Genomic DNA, 23,062 nt, shown 5'->3' on the forward strand with positions numbered 1-23,062 from the left:
TCACTTAAGCCTATAAAATAATCATAGTCATATCATAATCATATATCATAATCATAGTCATGCATACTAATGTGTTTAAAAAAACATAAATATGACTGAATTTAGAATAAAATGTTTTCAGGAAAGTATAAGGAAATTTCTGACATGCAAAAGTGTTCAACATCCAAGGCATGGTAATGGTAGGGCATGCCTTCAATCTCAGCACTTGGGAGGCCAAGGTTAATAGGTTCAGATAGCAGTGAGTTCAAGGTCAGCCTGAGATATAGTGAATTCCAGGGCAGCCTGAGCTAGAGTAAGATCCTACCTCAAAATAAATAAATAAAAGATGTACTCAACAAATTTATCATAACAAATACTACAAATAATAGTAATTAGGACGCTTACCAATTTCAGCAGGTAGTTGTTTGATTTTGTTCTCTCGAATGCTGAGTGTGCTGAGTTTTGGCAGGTTTTTGATGTCCTTTTCCACAGTAGTTATACGATTAAAGCGAAGGTAGAGAGTGGTGAGAGAATCTAGCCTATACACAACTGAAGGGATTTCTCTCAGTTTATTATGCCGTAAATCAAGCATCCGCAGCTTCTTCAAGTTATCAAGAGAGTCAGGCAAACTGGTTAGTGAATTTTCACTCAGAGCCAGTGTCATGAGATTTACTAAACAGCCCACCTCAGCTGGAAGGGACTGTAATTTGTTACTGTATAAATAAAGTTCTGTTAATTGAGTCAACTCTTTGATTGATGATGGCAGTATGTGTATAGACCTTTTGGATAAGTCCAAGCGCATTGAGTTCTCCTCCCGGCATTTGTTAAGCTCCTTAATTACCTCAGCATTGCTGGATTTTTTTCTAGTCCCAGGTGCTGGATTTGGCCGTTTGATAGTATTATCAACTGAAAAAGCCACCCCTGGCTGGGCAGCACTGGAATCCTTCTTTCCATCTTTGGCATCTTTCCCTTTGGTTTTAGGTTCTTTTTCTTTACTTTCTTTCCCAAAACCTCCAGAGGCTTTTGCCTCTTTTTCTCTTTCCTTGGCTGATGGTACTTTGGGATCTTTCTCTTTAGAGTCTTTTTCTTTTCCTAAACTACTACTCATGGTGATTCAAGGTTGGACAAAACACTACATGAACTCCTTTTATTGGTCAGCAATCCAAAATCAAAGATGAAGAGACAAAGATCTACACAGTCAAAACAGTGTTGGCATGAAGTAATCAGCATGGAGTAACATCCACCTGCTACATGTTGGATCAATACATACTATGACCATTTCTGATAGCTCATTCCAGCTGGTAAAATGGCACTTGTCAGTGATTCACTAGAATTCCTGAAATACAAAAGAGAGTAGTAAATTACCTTAGGTTACAATTTACATTATGTAAACAAGCCACTAAAAAACAATCAGTGTAGAATTTTTATTTTCCTGTGACTTGATAAAGCAAATATTTATCATTTACAGTATAGCCATGAGGAATTCACTGGAAACTACAAAAGTTAGTAAAGCACATTAGCCATTCTTTTGAGTAACTTATAATCAAACAGTTAAAAGTAAAAAGTGAATCCAAGATGGTCCTGAGACTTCTGGGTAAGGTAGCTTAGTTGCATAGGAGTCACACCAATCCAGCCTACAGAGGAATTTGAGCAAAGCCACAGCAAAATACACTCTTCATCTGAAAAGTGAAGGTGTATAGGTTTTTTTCAGCCAGAGAAGCAGGAAAAACCAAGATCTATCAGAAAAAAAAGAAATCAGCCAGAATCCCACATAGGAGCTTGTGAACCCGGACCAGATTGGTGTGGCCTTTGGATTTGCGCACTAGCCAGGAACCCAGGTGCAGGAGCAGAGACCAAACATTTTTTTTTTTTTTTTTTTCAACCTCATCAGCCTCCTTACGAAGTCAAGACACCTGAAGAGGAGACAGCAGAGGAGCTGCTGAAAGGGACTCAGGCTGGACCAGCTGAGTAGCTCCAGTACCACTACAGCATTCCTGCACCCTCCCATCCCCCAACCTACAGCACTGCAACCCCCTGGAGAACAAATTCAGCTCCCAGCAGCATGGCACCCAGCACCAGCTCCACAGCACCACACACAGGGATCAAGGTGGGCACTAGGCATTGGTGAGATATGAAGCCAACCCAAAAGGTAACGAGGCCTACTGACGAAGAAGCAGGGCAGGTTGCTATGGGTTATATATTCTTGGTTGGATTTGCCATTCTCAAGCTGTATTTAGGGGTTCAATGGTTGCCTTTGATGCTTTCAGATTCATAGGGCCTTTGTCTTTTTCTTCTGTCATTATTGGGAGCACAGTCTCATTCAGACCCAGGCTGACCTGGAACCCAATTCAAAACAGAAATCTCAACCTCCCAGCTGACAGGATTAAGGGTGTAGAGCAACACAAACCCCTAGGGATATTGGCTTTATAAGATTATCTGGTTTTTTTTTTCAATCCCCACAATTGCATACACTGTGCTGGTTTTTATTGAATGTGTATATTGCTCAGTTGAATTTTAGAATTTGCCAGTAAATTGTTCCAACCAGCCCATTAGAATACTGGAATAACAGGCAAACTCAACAACACCTAGGATTACTTCTGTGGTAGGACTGGAGTACAAGAGCTAAACTTGTCACCTTAAACTTCTACCCTCAAGGTACATTAAACTGAATTTCCAAATCTGAAAGCACCCAAGATTATTAAAAACCCAACATCAAATCAATTCAGGAGGCAAAAACCGCAACATTATATTACAAGAAAACACAAACGAATCCCACCAAAAAGTATAAATGCATCAGAAATGGCCCTCAATGAGACTGTTTTAGATGAAATGCCTGACAAAGATTTTTTTTAAAAAAATGATTTTTACCTATACTCAGAGAAATAAAAAGGAATCAAAGAAGAAAACAAAGGAATTAAAAAAGAAAGCAAACTCCTGAAGGAATTCCAAGGGTACACAGGAAAAGAGCTTAAAGAAATAAGGAGGTCACTACAAGATATAAATAATGAAGTAGAAATACTGAAGAAAAACCAGGCAGAAATTCTAGCACTGAAAAACACAGTCAAGTGAAAGGACAGAACAGGAAATCTAAGCTAGAAGACCAGGTGGCAGACGTAATACAGTCCAAAAAACAGAAAGACATATAAATGGGAATTCCAAGATATCTAGGACACTATGGAAAGATCAAACATTAGAATCAGGGTATAGTAGAAGAAGAATTTCAATCCAGAGGCTTAGTAGGTATTTTCAACAAAATCATAGAAGAAAACTTTCTCCAAATTGGGGAAGAAATGCCAATGCAGATACAAGAAGCTTTTAGAAACACCAAACAGACAAAACCTGGAAAGAACATCTCCTCAACATGTTATAATTAAACTACTAAACACACAAACCAAAGAAAATATATTGAAAACAGAGAGAAGAAGCAAGTTGCCTATAAAGGCAAGCCCAGCAGGACCACAGCAGATTACTCAACACAAACTTTAAAAGCCAAGAAGGGCTTAGAATGATGTATTCCAAGTTCTAAAAAATAACAGCTGTCAACCAAGAATATTTTATCCTGCAAAGCTATCTATCCAAATTGAAGAAGAAATAAGGACATTCCACAACAAAAACAGGCTAAAGGAATTTATGACAACTAAGGCAGCTCTACAGAAAATACTTGAAGGAATCCTTCACGCTGAAGAGAAGGCAAAGCATGCATATGAGGAAACAGGAAAAAATAAACCATACTCAAATAACAGTTAAAACAAGAAAGCAAAGGGAATCAGGAAGTACTACAAAACAAGAAGAATGGTGAGAATAAACACAAACTTTCAATAATAACTCTTAATATTAATGGCTTCAGTCCCCTAACCAAAAGACACAGGCTTTCAAACTGGATTAAAAGGCAAGATCCTGCTGTTTGTTGCCTCCAGCAAACTCATCTCTCAATAAAAGATAGACACTGTCCATCTGAAAGGACGGAAAACAGTGTTTCAAGCAAACAGGCCTAAGAAACAAGGAGGGGTTGCTATCCTAATATCTGACAGAACAGACTTCAAACCAGCATTAGTGAGGAAAGATAAAGAAGGTCACTTTATGCTAATTAAAGGAACACTCCAACAATCCTAAATGTATATGCACCTAACACAAGGGCTCCCAATTTCATCAAACACTATTAGACTTAAGGTCTAGAGACAACACACCAAACATAATTGTAGTGGGTCACTTCAATACCCCACTCTCATCAATTACAGGCCATCCTGCCAAAAAATAAACAGAGACACAACTGAATTAAATGATGTCATGGAACAGATGGACCTAACAGATACCTACAGAACATTCTACCCAAATGCTGCAGAACATACATTTTTCTCAGCAGCACATGGAACATTCTCCAAAACAGACCACATGTTAGGATACAAAGCAATTCTTAACAAATACAGGAAAACTGAAGTAATCCCTTATATCTATTTGACCACAATGGGAACAAGTAACAACAACAACAAAGACAGAGCATACAGAAAATCATGGAGACTATACAGTATACTATTGAATGAGGAATGGGTCATTAAATAAAAAGGAAATCGATATATTATAGAATCAAATGATGAGAATACAACATACCAAAACCTTTGGGACACAATGAAGGCACTCCTAAGAGGGAAGGCAGTCCTAAGAGGGAAATTTATAGCTCTAAGTGCCTATAGTAAGAAATTAAGAGAGTTCACAAGTAAACAATTTACTGTTTCACCTTAAGGCCTTAGAAAAAAGGAGAACAAGCCAAACCAAAAATACGCAGACAGGAAGAAATAATAAAGATTTGGGAAGAAATCTTTTCCATAAAATAGAAAAGAAAGGAATTCTATCAAACTGCTTCTACAAAGCCAGCATCACCCTGATACCAAAACCAGACAAAGACAGAACAACAACAACAAAAAAATTACAGATGAAATCTCCCTCATGAGCAGATGCAAAAATTGTCCATAAAACATTGGCAAGCAGAATACAAGAATACATCAGAAAGATCATTTACCTTGACCAAGTAGGCTTTATCCCAGAGATGCAGGGATGATTCAACATATACAAATCAATAAACATAATACACTATATAAATGGACTGAAGGAGAAAAATCACATGATCATCTCAATAGATGCAGAAAAGGCATTCGACAAAATCCAACATCCCTTCATGGTAAAAGTTCTACAGAAACTGGGAATAGAAGGAACATATCGCAACACAATAAAAGCTATTTATGACAAACCTACAGCCAACATAATACTAAATGGGGAAAAACATGAAGCTTTTCCACTAAATTCAGGAATAAGACAAGGGTGTCCACTGTCCCCGCTTTTACTTACTATAGTATTGGAAGTCCTAGCTACAGCAAAAAGGCAAGAGACACTCATAAAAGGGACACAAAATGGAAAGGAATAGATCAAAATATCATTATTTGCAGATGACATGATTCTACACATAGAAGACCCTAAAGACTCTACTGTTAGAGCTGATAGACACCTTTCAGCAATTTAGGAGGATATAAACTAAACACACAGAAATTAATAGCTTTCCTATATACTAACAACAAACATGAGGAGGATGAAACCAGGGAACCATTCCCATTCACAATTGCCTCCAAAAAATAATGAATAACCTTGGAATAAACCTAAGGAAGTGAAGAATCTCAACAATGAGAATTTTAAAACACTCAAGCGAGAAAGTGCAGAAGACACTAGGAAATGGAAAGATATCCCATGTTCTTAGATTGGAAGATTCAATATTGTAAAAATGGCAATCTTACCAAAAGCAATCTACACATTTAATGCCATCTCCATTAAAATTCCAATGGCATTCTTCACAGAAATAGAAAAAAAAAAAAAGATCTTGAAATTCATCTGGAAGCACAAGAAACCTTGAATAGACAAAACAATTTTGAGCAACAAAAATAAGGCTAGTGGTATCACCATACCCGATTTTAAGCCAGAGTACCAAAAACAGCAAGGCACTGGCACAAAGAAAGACGTAGATCAATGGAAGAGAACCCAGATGTTAATCACACAGCTACAGCCATCTGATTTTCGACAAAGTGCCAAAAATATTCATTGGAGAAAAGTCAGCCTCTTCAACAAGTGTTGTTGGGAAAATTCTATGAAGGATGAAAACAGACCCTTGTCTTTTTCCATGCACAAGAATCAAGTCCATATGTATCAAGGACCTTAATATCAGACTTGAAACTCTGAATCTGCTAAAAGGAAGAGGAAACCCTTCATCATATTGGCACAGGCAATGATTTTTTGAATATAACCCCAATTCCTCAGGAAATAAAACTACTAATCAACCACTGGTATCTCATGCTGTGAATAGAGCAAAGAGATAACTTACATAATGGGAGAAAATATTTGCCATCTACATATCTGATAGAGGATGAATATCCAGAATATACAATGAACTCAAAAACTAAACAATAAGAAATCAAACGATCCAATTAAAAAATGGGCCATGAAATTGAATAGAGAATTCTCAAAGGAAAAAATACAGATGGTATATAAACATCTATAAAAGTGTTCTATATCCTTAGCCATCAGGAAAATGAAAATTAAAACTACTTGGAGATTTCATCTCACTCCTGTCAGAATGGCTATCATCAAGAAAACAAATGACAATAAATGCTGGCAAAGATGCGGAAAAAGGGGAACCCTTCTACACTGTTGGTGGGAATGTAGTCTGGTCCAACCATTATCGAAATCATTGTGGAGGTTCTTAAGACAGCTAAAAATAGATTCATCATATGATCCAGCTATAGCACTCCTAGGCATAGATCCTTATGACTCTTCTCACTACCTTAGAAATACTTGCACATCCGTGATTATTGCTTCTTTATTCACAATAGCTAGGAAATGGAACTGAGCTAGATGCCCCACAATAGATAAATGGATAATAAAGATGTGGTACATTGACACAATGGAGTTCTATTCAGTGGTAAAGAAAAATGAAATTTGCAGGGAAATGGATAGATCTGGAAAAGATTATACTAAGTGAGGTAAACCAGGTCCAGAAAGCCAAACGTCACATGTTCTCTCTCATATGTGGATCCTATCTAAAAATGACCTGGAACCAAAAATTGGTAGCAGAGGCCAGTAATCATTAAAAATGCAATGAGGAAGAGAGGAGAGGAAAGGACTTTAGGAGGATGATATTATATGTATGTATGTATATATGTGTGTGTGTGTATATATACACACACATACATAAATAAAAATAACAGATTACAGGGAGTGGAACGCCCTAGGTGAGGCCAAGGAAATAGACTGAGTGCGGCGGGAAGGTCAATCAAAATTCAATGGCATGGCTGGAAGCTGGAAGAGAGTCAGTCCCCAGTCAGTCAGTTTGTCTAGTGCCAGAAGGTGCTACATGGGTGACTGGGGGAAAATGACCAGTATCTGTCCAAGCAACTCATGATCTAACCTACTTAGCCACAAATAACCTGCAGTGATGCTTGCAGAAGTGTAATTGTGGCGCACAGCCATGGTGGGAAACTAATTACTCTTGATTTGGCTAACTGATTCCCTCAGTGGTATGGGACCCATAGCTGGATCTGGGAAACAAGTCAGAACCATACTGAAACATAAGCCTGCTCTCCATTATCAAGCTACCACCAATTGTGGGCTACAAGAGGGCCTATACCTATTAAATTCTCTATAAAAGTAAGGGTTATCTCATTTGTTGGGTGCTAACTTACTCTCTGTTGGAGAATCTGCTTCTCTTTTTTCAGACAGACGTAGATCCTAAGGAGAGAACCACCCTATCATACCTCAAAACGGCCCTGGCTGAAACTAAGAACAATTGGCAAAACAAGCAAAGGTGCTATTTTCTTGGTGAACTGGGTACCAGCACAAGGGTGAAGGAGATCAACACAGAGAAATATCAACGCCTACCAAATAAAATATCCAGAGATCCCCAGCACCTCAGCACTGAAGCAGACCAAAAATGAACCCAACATGGCTCAGGGGAATTTCGTGGAAGAGGGGGCGGAAAGCATGTCAGAGCTACATGTTGGGTCATGATATGCAGAGACATTTATCCCACCCATAACTGTGGGCTAACTCGAGAATGCATAACCCATATACCTCAACAAGGAGGGGCCAGAGGGAGGGGGTAGGACATGGATGAGCCTAACAATGGTACCAAATTGACTGTATTCACTGAGCACAAAGCTAATTAATAAAAATAAAAATATCTAGATGCTTAAAAAAATTCAAGATATTCTGAATAAGACATAAAAGCCTACGTTTTTGGATAATGGCATATCCAAAAGCCACAGATTGCTACTAGAAAATTTCCAGTGCCAGGGATGGGATACCTTCCAGTCAGGTGTTGGCCAGGGAGGTCCCTACTCCCTCCATAACATTACAGGCTATTGCCAAGGCCCTTGGTTTCCCACAAGTAACAGGTAAGACTCTATTGCTGAAGACTTCACATGCACGGGCAACACAGTCACTGAGAAATCAAGCTGGTGCTGAGTTGAAAACCATCTCCCTATTGACCAGCCAGCTGAAAGCTGGAAAAATCTGCACTGCATGCAGCCCTATGGGAGACAGAAGTCATCAATGGTGTAAACAGTGGACACCGGAAGCCTCAGGTTTAGCCTAGCAGGCCAAATGAAGGAACAGGTGCAACAGTGGCATGTCTGCTCTGGGGGTAATGAGCTGCTCTCTAATTGGACTGGAGGCCCGCTGCATAGGAAGGAACATACACCTACCGAAAACCTGATCAACATCCTATGGCAGGGGAGGTTATGAGCCTCAGGGTTATAAAGCATGCTCTTATCTGGCTAAATGGATGTATTATTCTCATCAAACTACCCTGAAAGCACTACACTTAATCTTCATATTTATATATTAATGTACTCTCACTTGAGAAGCTTCTCTTTTCAGATGGCAGTAACCACTGGGATTACCCAAAAAGCAACATAGTGCTGAGAAGTGACAGAGTGTCCAGCACTGAAACATTTCTATCACACCCTCCATGGCTTACAGTCCATTGTGGAAGAGGTGGCGGAAAGAATGTGCAAGCTGAAGGAAGGGTACCACTGCTTAAAATGCAACTGTCCACACAGAAATTGGCCTTGATATCCATGCCCTTGCAATCCCTAGCAATACCTTCACAAGACCCTCATAATAGGAGAAAAAGATGATGGCATCAAAATAAAAGAGACTAACAGAGAAAGGGAGAGGATATGATGGAGAGTGGAGTCGTGAAGAGGAAAGTGGGGGAAGGGAGAAAATTTTCATGGTTTATTGTCTGTAAATATAGATGTCAATAAAATAAATTTTGAGTGGCCAGGCATGGTGGCGCACGCCTTTAATCCCAGCACTTGGGAGGTAGAGGTGGGAGGACTGCTGTGAGTTCGAGGCCACCCAGAGACTCCATAGTGAATTCCAGGTCACCCTGGGCTAGAGTGAGACCCTACCTCGGAAAAAAAAAAAACAAAAAAAAAAACAAAATTAGGTGAATCCAAGTTGACTATGGCACAAAACAATTAAGAGTTCAAAAGCATGTGATATCACAATAGCATTTATTAAGTATTTTCTATGTGCAAGCACTGCCTAAGGAACACGCAAATATTTATTTGTTAATATATGTAACAGTCCTGTGAGGAATAAACTGTTATCTTGATTTATGCAAAGAAACAGTAAAGTACAGGAACTTTCTAGTATTATTAACTGTGAATTGTACTATATGCACATACAGTATATTGGTCATATTCCTATTGGGTTAAACTCTTATGTTCCCTCTCCCCCACCCTCATTCCACTGAGGGCCCTCCTCAGTGGGGTTAGTGACATTCACTGTGGGGTCATAAATGTACCAGTCTCTGGGGAGACAGGGGGACAATGCCTCAAGATACTCTTCCTCATCCTGTGGCTCTTACAATCTTTCCATAGCAACGTTCCCAGAGCTTTGGAGGGTATGTTGCAAATCTCCAATAGTAATAAGCTCTCTAATCCTCTCATTTTGCAGGGGAACATTTTTAAGTAACTAACATTTTAATCTTGGAATAGTAACACAGCCAAGAATCCAATTAGATAGTGTACATCCACAGTCTATTTTCCCATTACACCAAGAGTGCTTTGTCTACAACTAATAACCAGATAGCTTTAAATACAATGAGAATGAAACTGATAAAGACTAGAATGTAGTACATCAAAAAGTACATGAAAGCCGGGCGTGGTGATGTATGCCTTTAATCCCAGCACTTGGGAGGCAGAGGTAGGAGGATCACTGAGTTCAAGGCCACCCTGAGAATGCAGAGTGAATTCCAGGTCAGCCTGAGCTAGAGTGAGACCCTACCTTGAAAAACAAAAAAAAAAAAAAAGTACATGACAGGGCTGGATAGATGGCTTAGCAGTTAAGGCATTAGCCTGAAAAGCCAAAGGACCTAGGTTAGGTTCCTCAGGACACCCACGTTAGCCAGATGCACACGGGCATGCACATGTCTAGAGTATATTTGCAGTGGCTGGAGGCCCTGGCATGCCCATTTTCTCTCTATCTCTTCCTCCCTCTTTGTCTGTCAAATAAATAAATAAATACATGACAAACACAGTGAACGACACATGAAATAAAAGCATATGGGCTGGGCTGGAGAGATGGCTTAATGGTTAAGGTACTTGCCTGCAAAGCCTAAGGACCCAGGTTCACTTCCCCAGTACCCACATAAGCCAGATGCACAAGGTGATGCATGTGTCTGGAGTTTGTTTATTGTAGTTGGAGGCCCTGGTGTGCCCATTCTCCCTCTATCTGTTCTTTCTCTCCCTGTCTCTCTCAAATAAATAAAAATAACTTAAAAATTACATGAAATGATTCTGAAGGAATTAAACCATAGGACTGCCTTTGAGAACCAGTGATTAAACAGTCTCCAATAAGTGCTATTACTTTAGGATCAGGAGAACTATCAGAGGCACAAGATTCTTAAAGACTGAAAAGATAAACAAAATCTTTGTGGAGTCGTCTCTGAACGTTTTGAAGTTTAAGATAATAATTCTCTCAACTTGTGACTTGTTAATTCTGTATCTCTGGTAGTTTTTATCTTATTTTTTGGTGCTGTGACTTAAAAATTAAATTACAGCACCTTACCTAGTTAACCTAAAAGGTTTTAAAAGTTACTAAAATTTGGGCTGGAGAGATGGCTTGGTGGTTAAAGCACTTGCCTGCAAAGCCAAATGAGACAGGTTCTATTCCCAAGTACCCATATAAAGCCAGATGCATGAGATGACACATACATCTGGAGTTCGCTGGCAGTGCCTAGATGCCCTGGTGTACCCATTGTGTCTCTATCTGCCTCTTTCTTTCTACCTCTCAAATATTAAAAAAAAGTAAGTTACTAAAACTTAAGCTGGGTATGGTGGCACGTGCCTTTAATTCCAGCATTTGGGGGGGCAGAGGAAGGAGGATTGCTATGAGTTCAAGGCCACCCTGAGACTTCATGAATTCCAGGTCAGCCTGGGCTAAAGAGAGACCCTACCTCGAAAAACAAAACTGAAAATAACAAAGCTTTCTAAAATTTCATCAAATTGTCAAATGCAGACTTTCTTTTTAAAATGTTTAATGCTAGACATGGTGGCACATGTCTTTAAGCACTCAAGAGGCAGAGGTAGGATTGCTGTGAGTTCAAAGCCATCCAAGACTACACAGTGAATTACTGGACCAGACTGAGACCCTACCTTGAAAACAAAAGCAAAAAAAAAAAGAAGAAATTCTTTTAGTGTGGCACTATAGCTCAGCAGTAGGCTGTGGCCTACTATGACTGATAGCCCTAAATTCAATCCAGGAGTGCAGGTATTTGGATATGAGCCTTACCCATACATGATTAGGGCTTAGACAGCAAGAACACATACAAATGGTAAGACAGCATACTAGTTTCTCAGGTGGGAGACATAAAGTATGATATCAGTGTAGCCTGAGATTACAGGGAAGAGTGGCAAAGCACTGTAGGTAGAATTCCATGAAAGGAACTTAGATGGGCAGCTGGGTAGTTGGCTCAGTAATTAAAAGCACTTGTCATTCAAGCCTGACCACCAAAGTGTGGACCACCAGAATCCAGGTGAAGATACATCTGAAATCTCCACAGGCCTACAGAAATGTAAAGCAGCCAGGAGAATGCTGACATTCATGAGCTACCTAGCCTGGTGTTTACACAAGAGATCCTGTCTCAAGCAAGGAGGAAGGTGAGACAAACACTGTCCTGACATCTGCACTTGCATGCACACACACAAGCCAGCAACCATCTGTATGGCTCTCAAAATCACCCTACTGAATAAAACAATCAAAACCAAAAAGTTACACATTTTAGGATTCGATCTGCACATAAAGTGACAAAATTATAGTGGTGATGACTCAGTGGCTGACATGACTTGGGCTTCAGGTGGAAGTTTAAGGGTAGCATGCAGTAGTTTCTACAAGATGAAAAGTTTGAATCCTGTGACAGTGCTTATAAATATCCATACATGCAATCAAATTTTATAGTACCATCGACTCCTATAGGGGAGTAAAGGGTGTTAATTTATAATTTAACAGTATTAATCAGTATCAATTTCCTGGTTTCAACAGCTATACCATTTTTCTTAAGATGTCATCATAAGGAGAGACAGAACAAAGGGCACAGAGCAAAGGGAACAGGGCCATGCTGTACTGTTTACATAAATGTTGAATTTAAAATTATCTCAAATAAAAATGTAAAACAAAAAGCCCACAATGGAAAGTACAAAACTACAATATGTACTCATAGATGTATGCATTTTTAAGTAAATAGAAAATTTTAAGATCACTATTTCAAAAAATAATCACTGAAAAGATAATTTAAAAATAAGTGCAACAGCACTGATCTGTGATTCCTGGCATGTGAAAAGTGGACATAGGATGAAATTAAGTTCAAGGTTAGCCAAGGCTGTGTAGTGCCTTCATGAACAGCTGGGCTACAAACGTAAACATGTCTAAAAAAATATATAAAGCCTACATTAGACTTCCCATGCAAAATACACAGGGAAAACATTTCTCAATCTAGTTCAATAGCAGATTTCTAAAATTCACAAATGACATCTAATCTGAAAAGATGCCTTATAATAAATAGTACCAGGAAATAAAAGGGTTTATTTTAAATACATACACATATGCTTTAGTTAAAATAATGGCTATTCCAAAAGTAATGATAAGCATATCAGGAATAGCCTAGTAACCATTCCCCCATCTTCTGGGTAAGTTAATTAAAACAGGATTAAAGGCTTGCCTTTATACTTCATATTCTCAGTAACTCCATTTTTATCACTAAAGCTAGTATACAAAACTGAGCCTCAGTTTAAAAAAATTAAGTGGGATTAGAATAAAGAAAAATACTTATGATGTGTCGTGTTACCATAATCCTGAAAGACAGCCTGCCAATTCTAGTAAGTAGTGTGCTGATGTAAAAATCATTACTTTTTTGAAATTTGGAGGTCATATTTAAAAGCCACAATTACAAATACTTTCTTTCCTTGTATATAATTTCATTAGTTTGTAATTCACTTGCTTAAAACTTAAATGCCTTCTATAAATAAAATCAAAGATGAACATTAGTGTTAGAAAACATATAAAGAAGAAATGATTTAAAACTAAATTGAAAGCAGGTATGGCAGTGCACACCTTTAACCCCAGCACTTAGGAGGTAGAGGTAAGAGGATCCACATGAGTTTGAGGCCACCCTGAGACTACAAAGGGAATTCCAGGTCAGCCTGGGTTAGACAAAGTCCCTACATCAGTCTACTCTCCACCACCACCCCCCCCCCAAAAAAACCCAACTGGGCTTGGAAGGAGGGGATCCGGACTACTGTTAGCATGGTCTTGGTAATGTATTTTTTAAAAAATGTAATGCATAAAATAATTATTGACTTGAACATTTTGATAAATGTGATATGAACAGAAGATACCAGTAAGGCATAGGTAAACAGTTCCTAAACAGCAATTCACATAAGACCAAAAGAAAGACTGTAATTATGTCATTCATACTTTTAACATGTATTTACTGAGCTTCCCCCACGTGTCAAGCCTTAATACTAAGTGCTGACTAAATAAAACAGTCCTGTTTCCTGTCTTCAAAGTGCTTACATTCATGTAGAAAAATAAACAGGACATTCTATAATGAGAGAACATTTACAGGCTGGGAGATCCAAGACACTGTGAAACAAAAGGACTAAATGGAATCTAATGTTTCATAATTGTTAATAAGGTTTGAGTAAGACAGACAAGGCACAGTTAAGAAAACGTCTTTTATTTTAAACTGGATATTCCATAAGCTTATCCACTGCTTCCAACTTCACTGTGCTCCATTTATTTATTCCTTTCTCTTCTCGGGGACCCTGTAAAATACTTCTAAATGCCTAAATCATGTGATGAAAATGTGCCAATAACTTTACACTGTGTCTCTCCCTGAAGATAAACACCAAATAACTGTCCAAGTAGACCTTGTCCAACTGTTAAGTAGAGCTACTACAACCAACAGATGATCTCTGATGACAGCATGTCCAGTTAACCACTGGACAAATTAAACCTGGAACCTAATGTAACAAGGTCTAACTACATGTTGTCCAATGAACTATACCATCCCAGTACAAATAAATAGTGCCTTTTTTTTTTTTTTTTTTTGAAGTAGGGTTTCACTCTAGCCAACGCTGAACAGGAGTGTGTGCCAAACACTGGCAAGGGGAAACTGGCTGTAATACCTATAAACCGGCCCCCAACAATACACTGCCTCCAGGAGGTGTTAATTCTCCAATCTCCATCTGAAGTCCATCAGCTAGGAACCTAGCATTCAGAACACCTAAATTTATGGGGGACACCTGAATCAAACCACTGTATCAGTAATGCCAATATTCTAATGATTTTTCTAACTTCAAAACCACAAGTATATTGCACAGGTTTGGTATCCCTTATTACAAAAGCATGGGAACAAAAAAAGATTTAAGATTTCAGTTTTTTGAATTTTAGAAAATTTGCATGTGCTTTCCCATTTGAGCATCCCTAATCCAAAGAACTAACATCTTAAAATGCTCCAAAATTTGAAGCAGTTCGAACACCACTGATGCTCAAACTTTCAGACTGTGAAGCAGTAAGGATGTTCAAGTTAGGGATGCACAACCTCTATACAGGAAAAGATAAAAAAGGAAGCTGATTTTAAAATGTTAGTAAATGTTAGTAGCATAATAAAATATACAAAGAAAAGACTTCATACCCACTAAAAGTAAACTTGGGAAACTTCTGGCTTTCTTCCCCTTTTGTTCACAAACCTAATGATTAATGAGGGGAAAAGGTGGGAAATCAGGCAAATAAGAAGGTCTTCTTTCCCATTAGACAAAGCAAGAAGCTATGTGGTACCCAGGCAGTAGGTGAGACAACAGGCTTCACCTTTCAACAGAGTAGCAGGCTCAAAGGATCAGACATGAACAGCAACCTCAAACATGAAGCACATCAGCATGTGGTTCTCTATTATCAAGACTGAACTCTCATCATATTATAAAGCTAGATTTATCTGGCTATATCTCCTCATTCACTCTGTATAAACTAACCTTTAATGTAGCAGTTGATTATGTCTAACCTTAGTTTATCTCAAAGTTCAAGCAATATACTTTTAATCTGCTAAACCATGAATATGTAAGAGTTTTATCTTTAGATTAAAAACTCTAGGCCTGGAGAGATGGTTCAGTGGTTAAGGCACTTACCTGCAAGGCCTAAGGACCCTGGTTTGATACCCCAGTACCCACATAAAGCCAGATGCACAAGATGATGTATGAATCTGGAGCTTGCTCATTGAAGTGGCTAGAGGCCCTGGCATGCCCATTTCTCAAACTATCTGCCTCTTTCTCTCTCAAACAAATATTTTTAAAGTTCTACAGTTATGTAAATCAAATTTTAAAAGTAACCAATTAGAAGGGAAGAATAAGGTGGTGTACAAGGGACAAGCATGAACAAATTAAAATGATAAAAAAGTATGAAAATGTCATAAAGAATCCTATTATTTTATACACGAAATTTAAAAATAAAATTAATTAATCCATATACATTCTCCTAGAAATTATCAATCCTGGGCTGGAGAGATGGCTTAGCGGTTAAGCACTTGCCTATGAAGCCTAAGGACCCTGGTTCAAGGCTCGATTCCCCAGGACCCACGTTAGCCAGATGCACAAGGGGGCGCACACGTCTGGAGTTCGTTTGCAGTGGCTGGAGGCCCTGGCGTGCCCATTCTCTCTCTCTCTGCCTCTTTCTCTCTCTGTCACTTTCAAATAAATAAATAAAAATAAACAAAATTAAAAAAAAAAAGAAATTATCAATCCTATTAATATCAATATAGTACCATTAAAAAAACTTTGGTAAAATTATCTGGTACAGGGCTGAAGAGAAGAGGCACTTGCCTGCAAAGCCTAATGACCCAGGTTTGATTCCCCAACATGTAAAGCCAGATGGGTAGTGGTACATAGTAGCTGGAGTCCCTGGTGCACCCATATATTCTCATATTCTCTCTCCCCTCCTCTCTGCTTACAAATAAATAAAAAATAATTTTAAAAAAGATTATCTGGTACAAACTATCCTTCCAACCATACACTCATTCATGAAATGTTTATGAGTCAGATACTGTGTATCTGAGGCTTATTCTAAGAAAAACAGACAAAATTTTTGCTTTCAAAAGCCATATAAGAATCAAACTATGAGAACAAAGAAACAAGAGGAGGGAAGAGTGTGATGATGTGTAAAGTTTAATAAGGACTCACAAGTTCACACTGCAGGTAAAGGTATTCTGAGCACAAAAGATACTATGAGAAACTGCCCCTATCTGGAACAATGAGCAGTTTTCCTAAGACTTAAAGTCAGGCTGTAAGATAAAACTGGAAATGTGACTTATAAATCTTGAAAAACTTGTTATTCAAGTTTAGTAATTTGGGCTTTATCTCGATGACACCATGATTTTCAAGCTATAGTCTCTAAAGTTAACATTGAGAGAAGATATTGTCAAGAACTGCTCTAAGCAAACACAAGGAACTAATAAAATAGTGCTGAAGGCAAAGTGGGGTGTGGTTACAAGTATATTTGTAAAAGTTTATCTGATATTGTTTAGAATGTTTTAAGAAAACAACAGAGGTTCAGGAAGAAGGCAGCAAAATAGTTAAAGGACAGCAATAATTTAGTTCTCAACTGCTTCATCAATACCAATCAGTAATAGTAATTTGGAAAGCTTAGGAATGTGATAATTAACCCAATCATGCTAACCAAATGAATATTCTGTGGTAAACACTATTAATTTATACATTTAAAGAGTTTTCCAGGTAATTCTAATGGAGCTCCAGATTTATAAACCACACCCAAATTTTATGGTGTACATAATAAAGGTATAATCCAACTACTTTTAATTGTGCTATGTAGGAATTTCACAGATTTACTTACTCTAAGTTGTTTCAATGTTCATGAAAATGATACTGGTATTTAATAGAGTTTAGAAGTAAGAAAAACTATCTTTCTATAATACATATCATTAAGATGGCCACCAGATATATAACTAGATGAGAAAATATTTGTTAATAATTTTAAGTACCTATAGCCTAATTTCATTTTACATATAAACTTTCAATTATTTTTGCGCATCTACATTCTAGAGGGAAAACGACTTTAACCTGAAACTTCCAAGATTTACTCATGAACTCTGACAGTCTCTGACACCCATATTGATTTTGGTGTTTAAGTCACAAACAACACAGTTCATACTTTCACTACTAATGATGACAAATGTGCAAGTTTTTATATGTAAAAAATTATTGATTGCCCTCTAATTGTCGCTGTACTTAAGCATTTACATGAAGACATACAAAATTTCCTTTTATTTCCCTTACTATATTTATATTTTTAATTATGAAGATTACTATTTTGAAAGGGGTATTACAATATAGTTATATAAATGTGATACTAGGTCTGATTTACTAAGAACCATTGGTTTAAGGCAGTAGAAGATGATAATACATCAAGACACTTTTAAGAAAACAGGGATGAGTAGACATGGAAGAGCAAGGGACCCACAGTAATGCATAACCTACTACTCATATTAGAGAACATGGGAAGGAGAAACTAACATTTTGGATAAACTTACATTGAGGTTTCTGAAATAAGGTCAGGACTTTGGTGTCCACAAAAAAAGGATTAGGATAAGAAATCCACAGATGATGATGAAATATATTGACACTGTGGGAAGAATAAACATTTCTAGACAGAGGGATGACCGGCTTTTAAAGAAATGGTGATATGCATTATGGTTGTTTGAATCTAAAATGTCCCCTATAACCTCATGTGTTTGCAATTAGGCCTCATACTTCACCCCTGCTGGTGGATCCTTGGAACAGAAGACCTTTGCTGGAGGAGGTTTGTTGCTGGAGGAAGGCCTTGGGATATAATACTCCAGACCCATTTGGAGTACTGCTGCTGTAGACATGTGGATGCTCAGCTGTCTGCTCCTGCTGTGCTTTCCCCGCCATGATGAAATTTGCCCTCAAAACTGTAAGCTAGTTCCCTTGTTTTTTGTGTGGTTTTTTTTTTTTTTTGGTCTTTTTATGATTCCCCCCCCAGTGCTGAGGACCGAACCCAGGGCCTTGCGCTTGCTAGGCAAGTGCTCATCCACTGAGCTAAATCCCCAACCCCTCAAAACTGTAAGCTAGAAATAAACCCTTTCCTTCCACAAGTTGCCACTAGCCAGGTGTTCTGTCCCAGCAATAAGAAAATAACTGCTGTACATATGAAACAGGTAAAATTATTCCCAAGGAAACAGTTCAGTCATTTAAATTGTAGGAGTAGAACTGGAAAGATAGCTTTGCAGTTAAAGCATTTGCCTACAAAGCCAAAGGACCCAGGTTGAATTCCCCAGGTGCCAGATGCACAAGGTGGTGCATGCATCTGGAATTCATTTAAGGTGGCTGAAGGCCCTGACACAGCAATTCTTTCTCTCTATGTCTCCCTCAAATAAAAACAAACTGAATTTTAGGAATAGTGAGAAAAGATCTAACATACTGGCAAAAGGTTAACCTTAGAGGAAAAGGATCATTTCTCTTTTCAAGCAGAAAACTAGAGTAAGGGACAGGCATTCATTTGGAGATTACATATAGAATCTTATTGGTTTGGAAAAGCATAAGCAAATTACTCTGTTGAGAACAAGAGGCAATGTTCTGGAAGAAAGACCTAAACCAAACAAGAGTCTGGTAAGGTTAGATATCAATTTGTAGTACCAATCTCCAAAGCTACAGATACTATCCCAATATTATTTGGAAATCTGTGATGGTTAATATTGTCAACTTGGCAGCACCTAAAATCACCTAGTTATGCCCATGGGAATTCAGATGACAGATTATCTATATTATGTTAACCTCTGGACATGTCTGTAAGAGATTATCTTGATAGGTTAACTGAGGTGGAAAGATCCACCATTTTATGAGCTAGGGTCCTAGATTATATAAAAAGGAGAAAGCTGGCTGAGCAGAGTTCATCATGCTTTGTTTTCTGAAAGTGGACACAAAGTGACAAGCTTTGCTGCCCGCTCCTGTCAATGTGCCTTTCTCACCATGTTTAACCATAACCTCAAATTGTAAGCTGAAACAAACCCTTTCTCCCCTAAACTGATTTTTGTCAGGTATTTAGTCCCAACAAGAAGAAAGGAATACCATCAAAAGCATATTCCTAAATTAACCAAAAGTTGGGAGGATTTGGACCCAAATCAAACACAAAGTAAAAGACCACACAGTAGAGATTAGAGTGGTTGAAGAGTAAAAAGTAAACTCAAAACTAGGAAAGAAAGAAGAAATCAAGGAATTAAGAGGAATAATTGAAAACTGGGTATTTTAATGACTGATAAGCTGATGTTTTATCTGAGGATGAAAGAACTTCATATTTATCCACACACATATACATACAATACCAACAAAGGCCAGCAAAAATATAAAAATCACAATGAAATATCACAACATATTGAGATAATCTAGAAGACAGCAGTTACTGGACTTATAAAACTAAATACACACTTACCATAAAACCTAGCAATTGAAGTTCATGGCATTTATTCTCAAGAAATTAAAACACATCTTGATACAAAAAAATCTGTGTACCACTCTATAGTTATATTAATTATGATGGCAAAAAGTAGGCAAATGTCCTTCAATGAGGGGTTGAATAAACACTTTTATGTCCACATAAGGGAAGAGTACTGAGTAACAAACAGGAAGACACTACTGACAAATGTAACAATCTGGATCTCAAGGGTATCATTTTTAGTGAAAAAGTCACTATCAAAGAGTGATATACTTTATTTCATTTTTACAGCATTCTTAAAATTATAAAACCATAGAAATGGACAAAAATAGTGAATCCCAGAGGATGGTATTATGAAATAGATGTGGCCACTTTAAGAGAACAGATGCTGCCCAAGCCAAGGCAACCTTGAATCATAAATTTACCTTCTTGATCTAGTACCTTTCTGAATTCCCCAACCCCCATCCCTGCTTCAAGCAGGACCAGGGCAGAATCACAAGAGGACTGCTCCTCCCTCTTGAAGACCTTGAAGCACTAGAGGCCTTCAACTCCTCCTCACTAGTCCATTGCCTCCTTGACTTCTCTCAGAGTCCATGCAAACACATCCCTTCTCACCAGAAATGTACATAGGGACAACATGCTTTATTCTCTGGAACTGAAGCCTTGCTTTCTGTCAGAACCCTGCCATGTTCTTCCAAAGCATACTAACCACTCTTCCCCCAATAAACCTTTCCATTATATAGAAATCATGTCAACATCTCTGTACTGAACCTACCTTTAGGAATCTTCTTTTAGTAATTCTAAAGATGGTAACAAGATAGACAACGGAGAATTTGTTTTTAGTCACAGAAACATTCTGTATTGTGACTGTAGTGGTATTTAAATGAATCTATATACCCAGGATAAAACTATGTAGAACTACACACATAAACAATGAATACATGAAAGAACGTTTTCAAAGTCTAAGTAAGTTTTATAATCTACCTATCAGTGTTATAACAGTTTGATATTGATATAGTACTATAATTATGTAAGATGCCAACATTGAGAGAAGCTAGGAAAAGTTCTTTTTGTAATTTCCTATGGGTCTATCATTATTTCTAAATAAAATTTTCAAAATGGTTCACTCTGGTAGTCTTACATAAATTACATTTAACTTCTAAGAAACTAGATCAGGTTTTCAAACAGTGTTAGAGAATACAACACCTTCAATTATCTGAGAAGAGAAACAGTCCTATAATTTGCAATTATATTTCTAGGATAGGTGAGAGGGGCTAGATAATGGCTTAATCACCAAAGACCAATGATTTGACAAATGATACTGTGTAATGAAAGTTTCTTAAGAATCTCTAACTCCAAGGTTGAGAAACTTGGTTTGATGAATATGTAAAGGTACAAAGGTGATGATGTACTGAGAGTATAAAATATTCATGCCTCTTTTGCCAAATATTACCCTTAGCTTGGTTCATGAGTTGTATATCCTTTACAATAAACCAGTCAAGTATAGTGTCTTTCTGAGTTTTATGAACAGTTACAGCAATTAATTGAACCTAAGGATGGACCTTACAGCTGGTTGGTCAGAAATTTGAAGTCTGACACCACCCCAGACAATGTCAAAACTTAACTGTAGGATGCCCACTTGGTGTCAAGAAAAAAGTGGAGAAAATCCTAACCACCTTCAGTGTCGGTTTGAAGTGAATAAAAACAATTCATATTCCTTTAAGGTTTAGAAACACATACAGAGTGCTCAATGCTACCAGTCAGCAGAAGAATAACTACAGCATCATCAAGGACAGCATCACACCTCAAGAATTTATACCTAGTTGAACTATAGTTCAGGATTGAAACAACAGTTAGAAACTATTAAATATGTAAAAGCTCAAAGAATATTGCATCTATAAAGAAAAAGTATGCAAAAGCAAAAAGTAAAACCACTGACCAAAAAAAAAGTCTTGAGCATTGGTTTCAAGACTAAAAAAAGATATGACTAGAAAATATAATGCATATAGTGCATGACATCAAAATAAAGAAACTGAGAGGGGGAGGGGATATGATAGAAAGTAGAGTTCCAAAGGGGAAAGTGGGAGGAGAGGGGAATTATCATGGGATATTATTTACAATTATGGAAGTTGTCAATAAAAAAATAAAAATAAAACTTAAAAAAAATAAAATAAAAAGGGAATATAATACAAATGTTACATTCCTGACTATGCGGAGAAAAAAATATTGGGGTAATAGGGAGACTAAAGTATAGTTTCATCTTTATGCTACACTGCTTTACACCTTTAAATAAATTCCTATATTCCCATTGCTGTAATTTATCTCAATCTATCGACTGTAAGTGGAAATAAACGTGTTGCCCTAATCTATAAATACAGATGAGCTAAATATACTCATTAAAAGGCTCAGGATATATCACAGAACATTCATATTCATAGTTATATGAATATAAGACATCTTACCTCTAATTTCAAAAAGATGATAATAAAGAATAAGTATAGATTCTAATATTCAAAATGATAGAGCACAGGATACGTGACAACAGCATTATTTTTTAAAATATTTTATTCATTTTTATTTATTTGAGAGCGACAGACAGAGAGAGAAAGAGGGAGGGGGAGAGAGAGAGAGAAAGAGAGAATGGGCACGCCAGGGCCTCCAGCCACTGCAAACGAACTCCAGACGCATGCACCCCCTTGTGCATCTGGCCAACATGGGTCCTGGGGAATAGAGCCTCGAACAGGGGTCCTTAGGTTTCACAGGTGTTGCATTGCTGGTAGAAATCACCTAACCAAGAGCAGCTTCTGGGAAAAAGAGTTTTATTTTGGCTTACAGGCTCGAGGGAAAGCTCCACAATGGCAGGGGAAAACGATGGCATGAGCAGAGGGTGGACACCACCCCCTGGCCAACATAAGGTGGATAATAGCAACAGGGGAGTGTGCCAAACACTAACAAGGGGGGCTGGCTTTAACACCCATAAGCCTGTCCCCAACAATACACTCCCTCCAGGAGGCATTAA

At 37.8% G+C, this 23,062-nt stretch overlaps 1 protein-coding gene across 2 annotated transcripts in view; it reads right to left on the reverse strand.

Moving 5' to 3' along the window:
* The window catches only part of Shoc2 (SHOC2 leucine rich repeat scaffold protein), an 89,840-nt gene that overhangs the window by 51,325 nt on the left and 15,453 nt on the right, over positions 1 to 23,062 (reverse strand). For both annotated transcript variants that reach the window (XM_045140228.1, XM_045140233.1), the window contains exon 2: positions 385 to 1,315. In XM_045140228.1, coding sequence (XP_044996163.1) covers positions 385 to 1,087 — 703 coding nt within the window. In that variant the 5' untranslated portion in view covers positions 1,088 to 1,315. The remainder of the gene's footprint in view (positions 1 to 384; positions 1,316 to 23,062) is intronic.

Source organism: Jaculus jaculus, chromosome 1 (assembly GCF_020740685.1).
Source record: "Jaculus jaculus isolate mJacJac1 chromosome 1, mJacJac1.mat.Y.cur, whole genome shotgun sequence".
NCBI classification, from domain to species: domain Eukaryota; kingdom Metazoa; phylum Chordata; class Mammalia; order Rodentia; family Dipodidae; genus Jaculus; species Jaculus jaculus.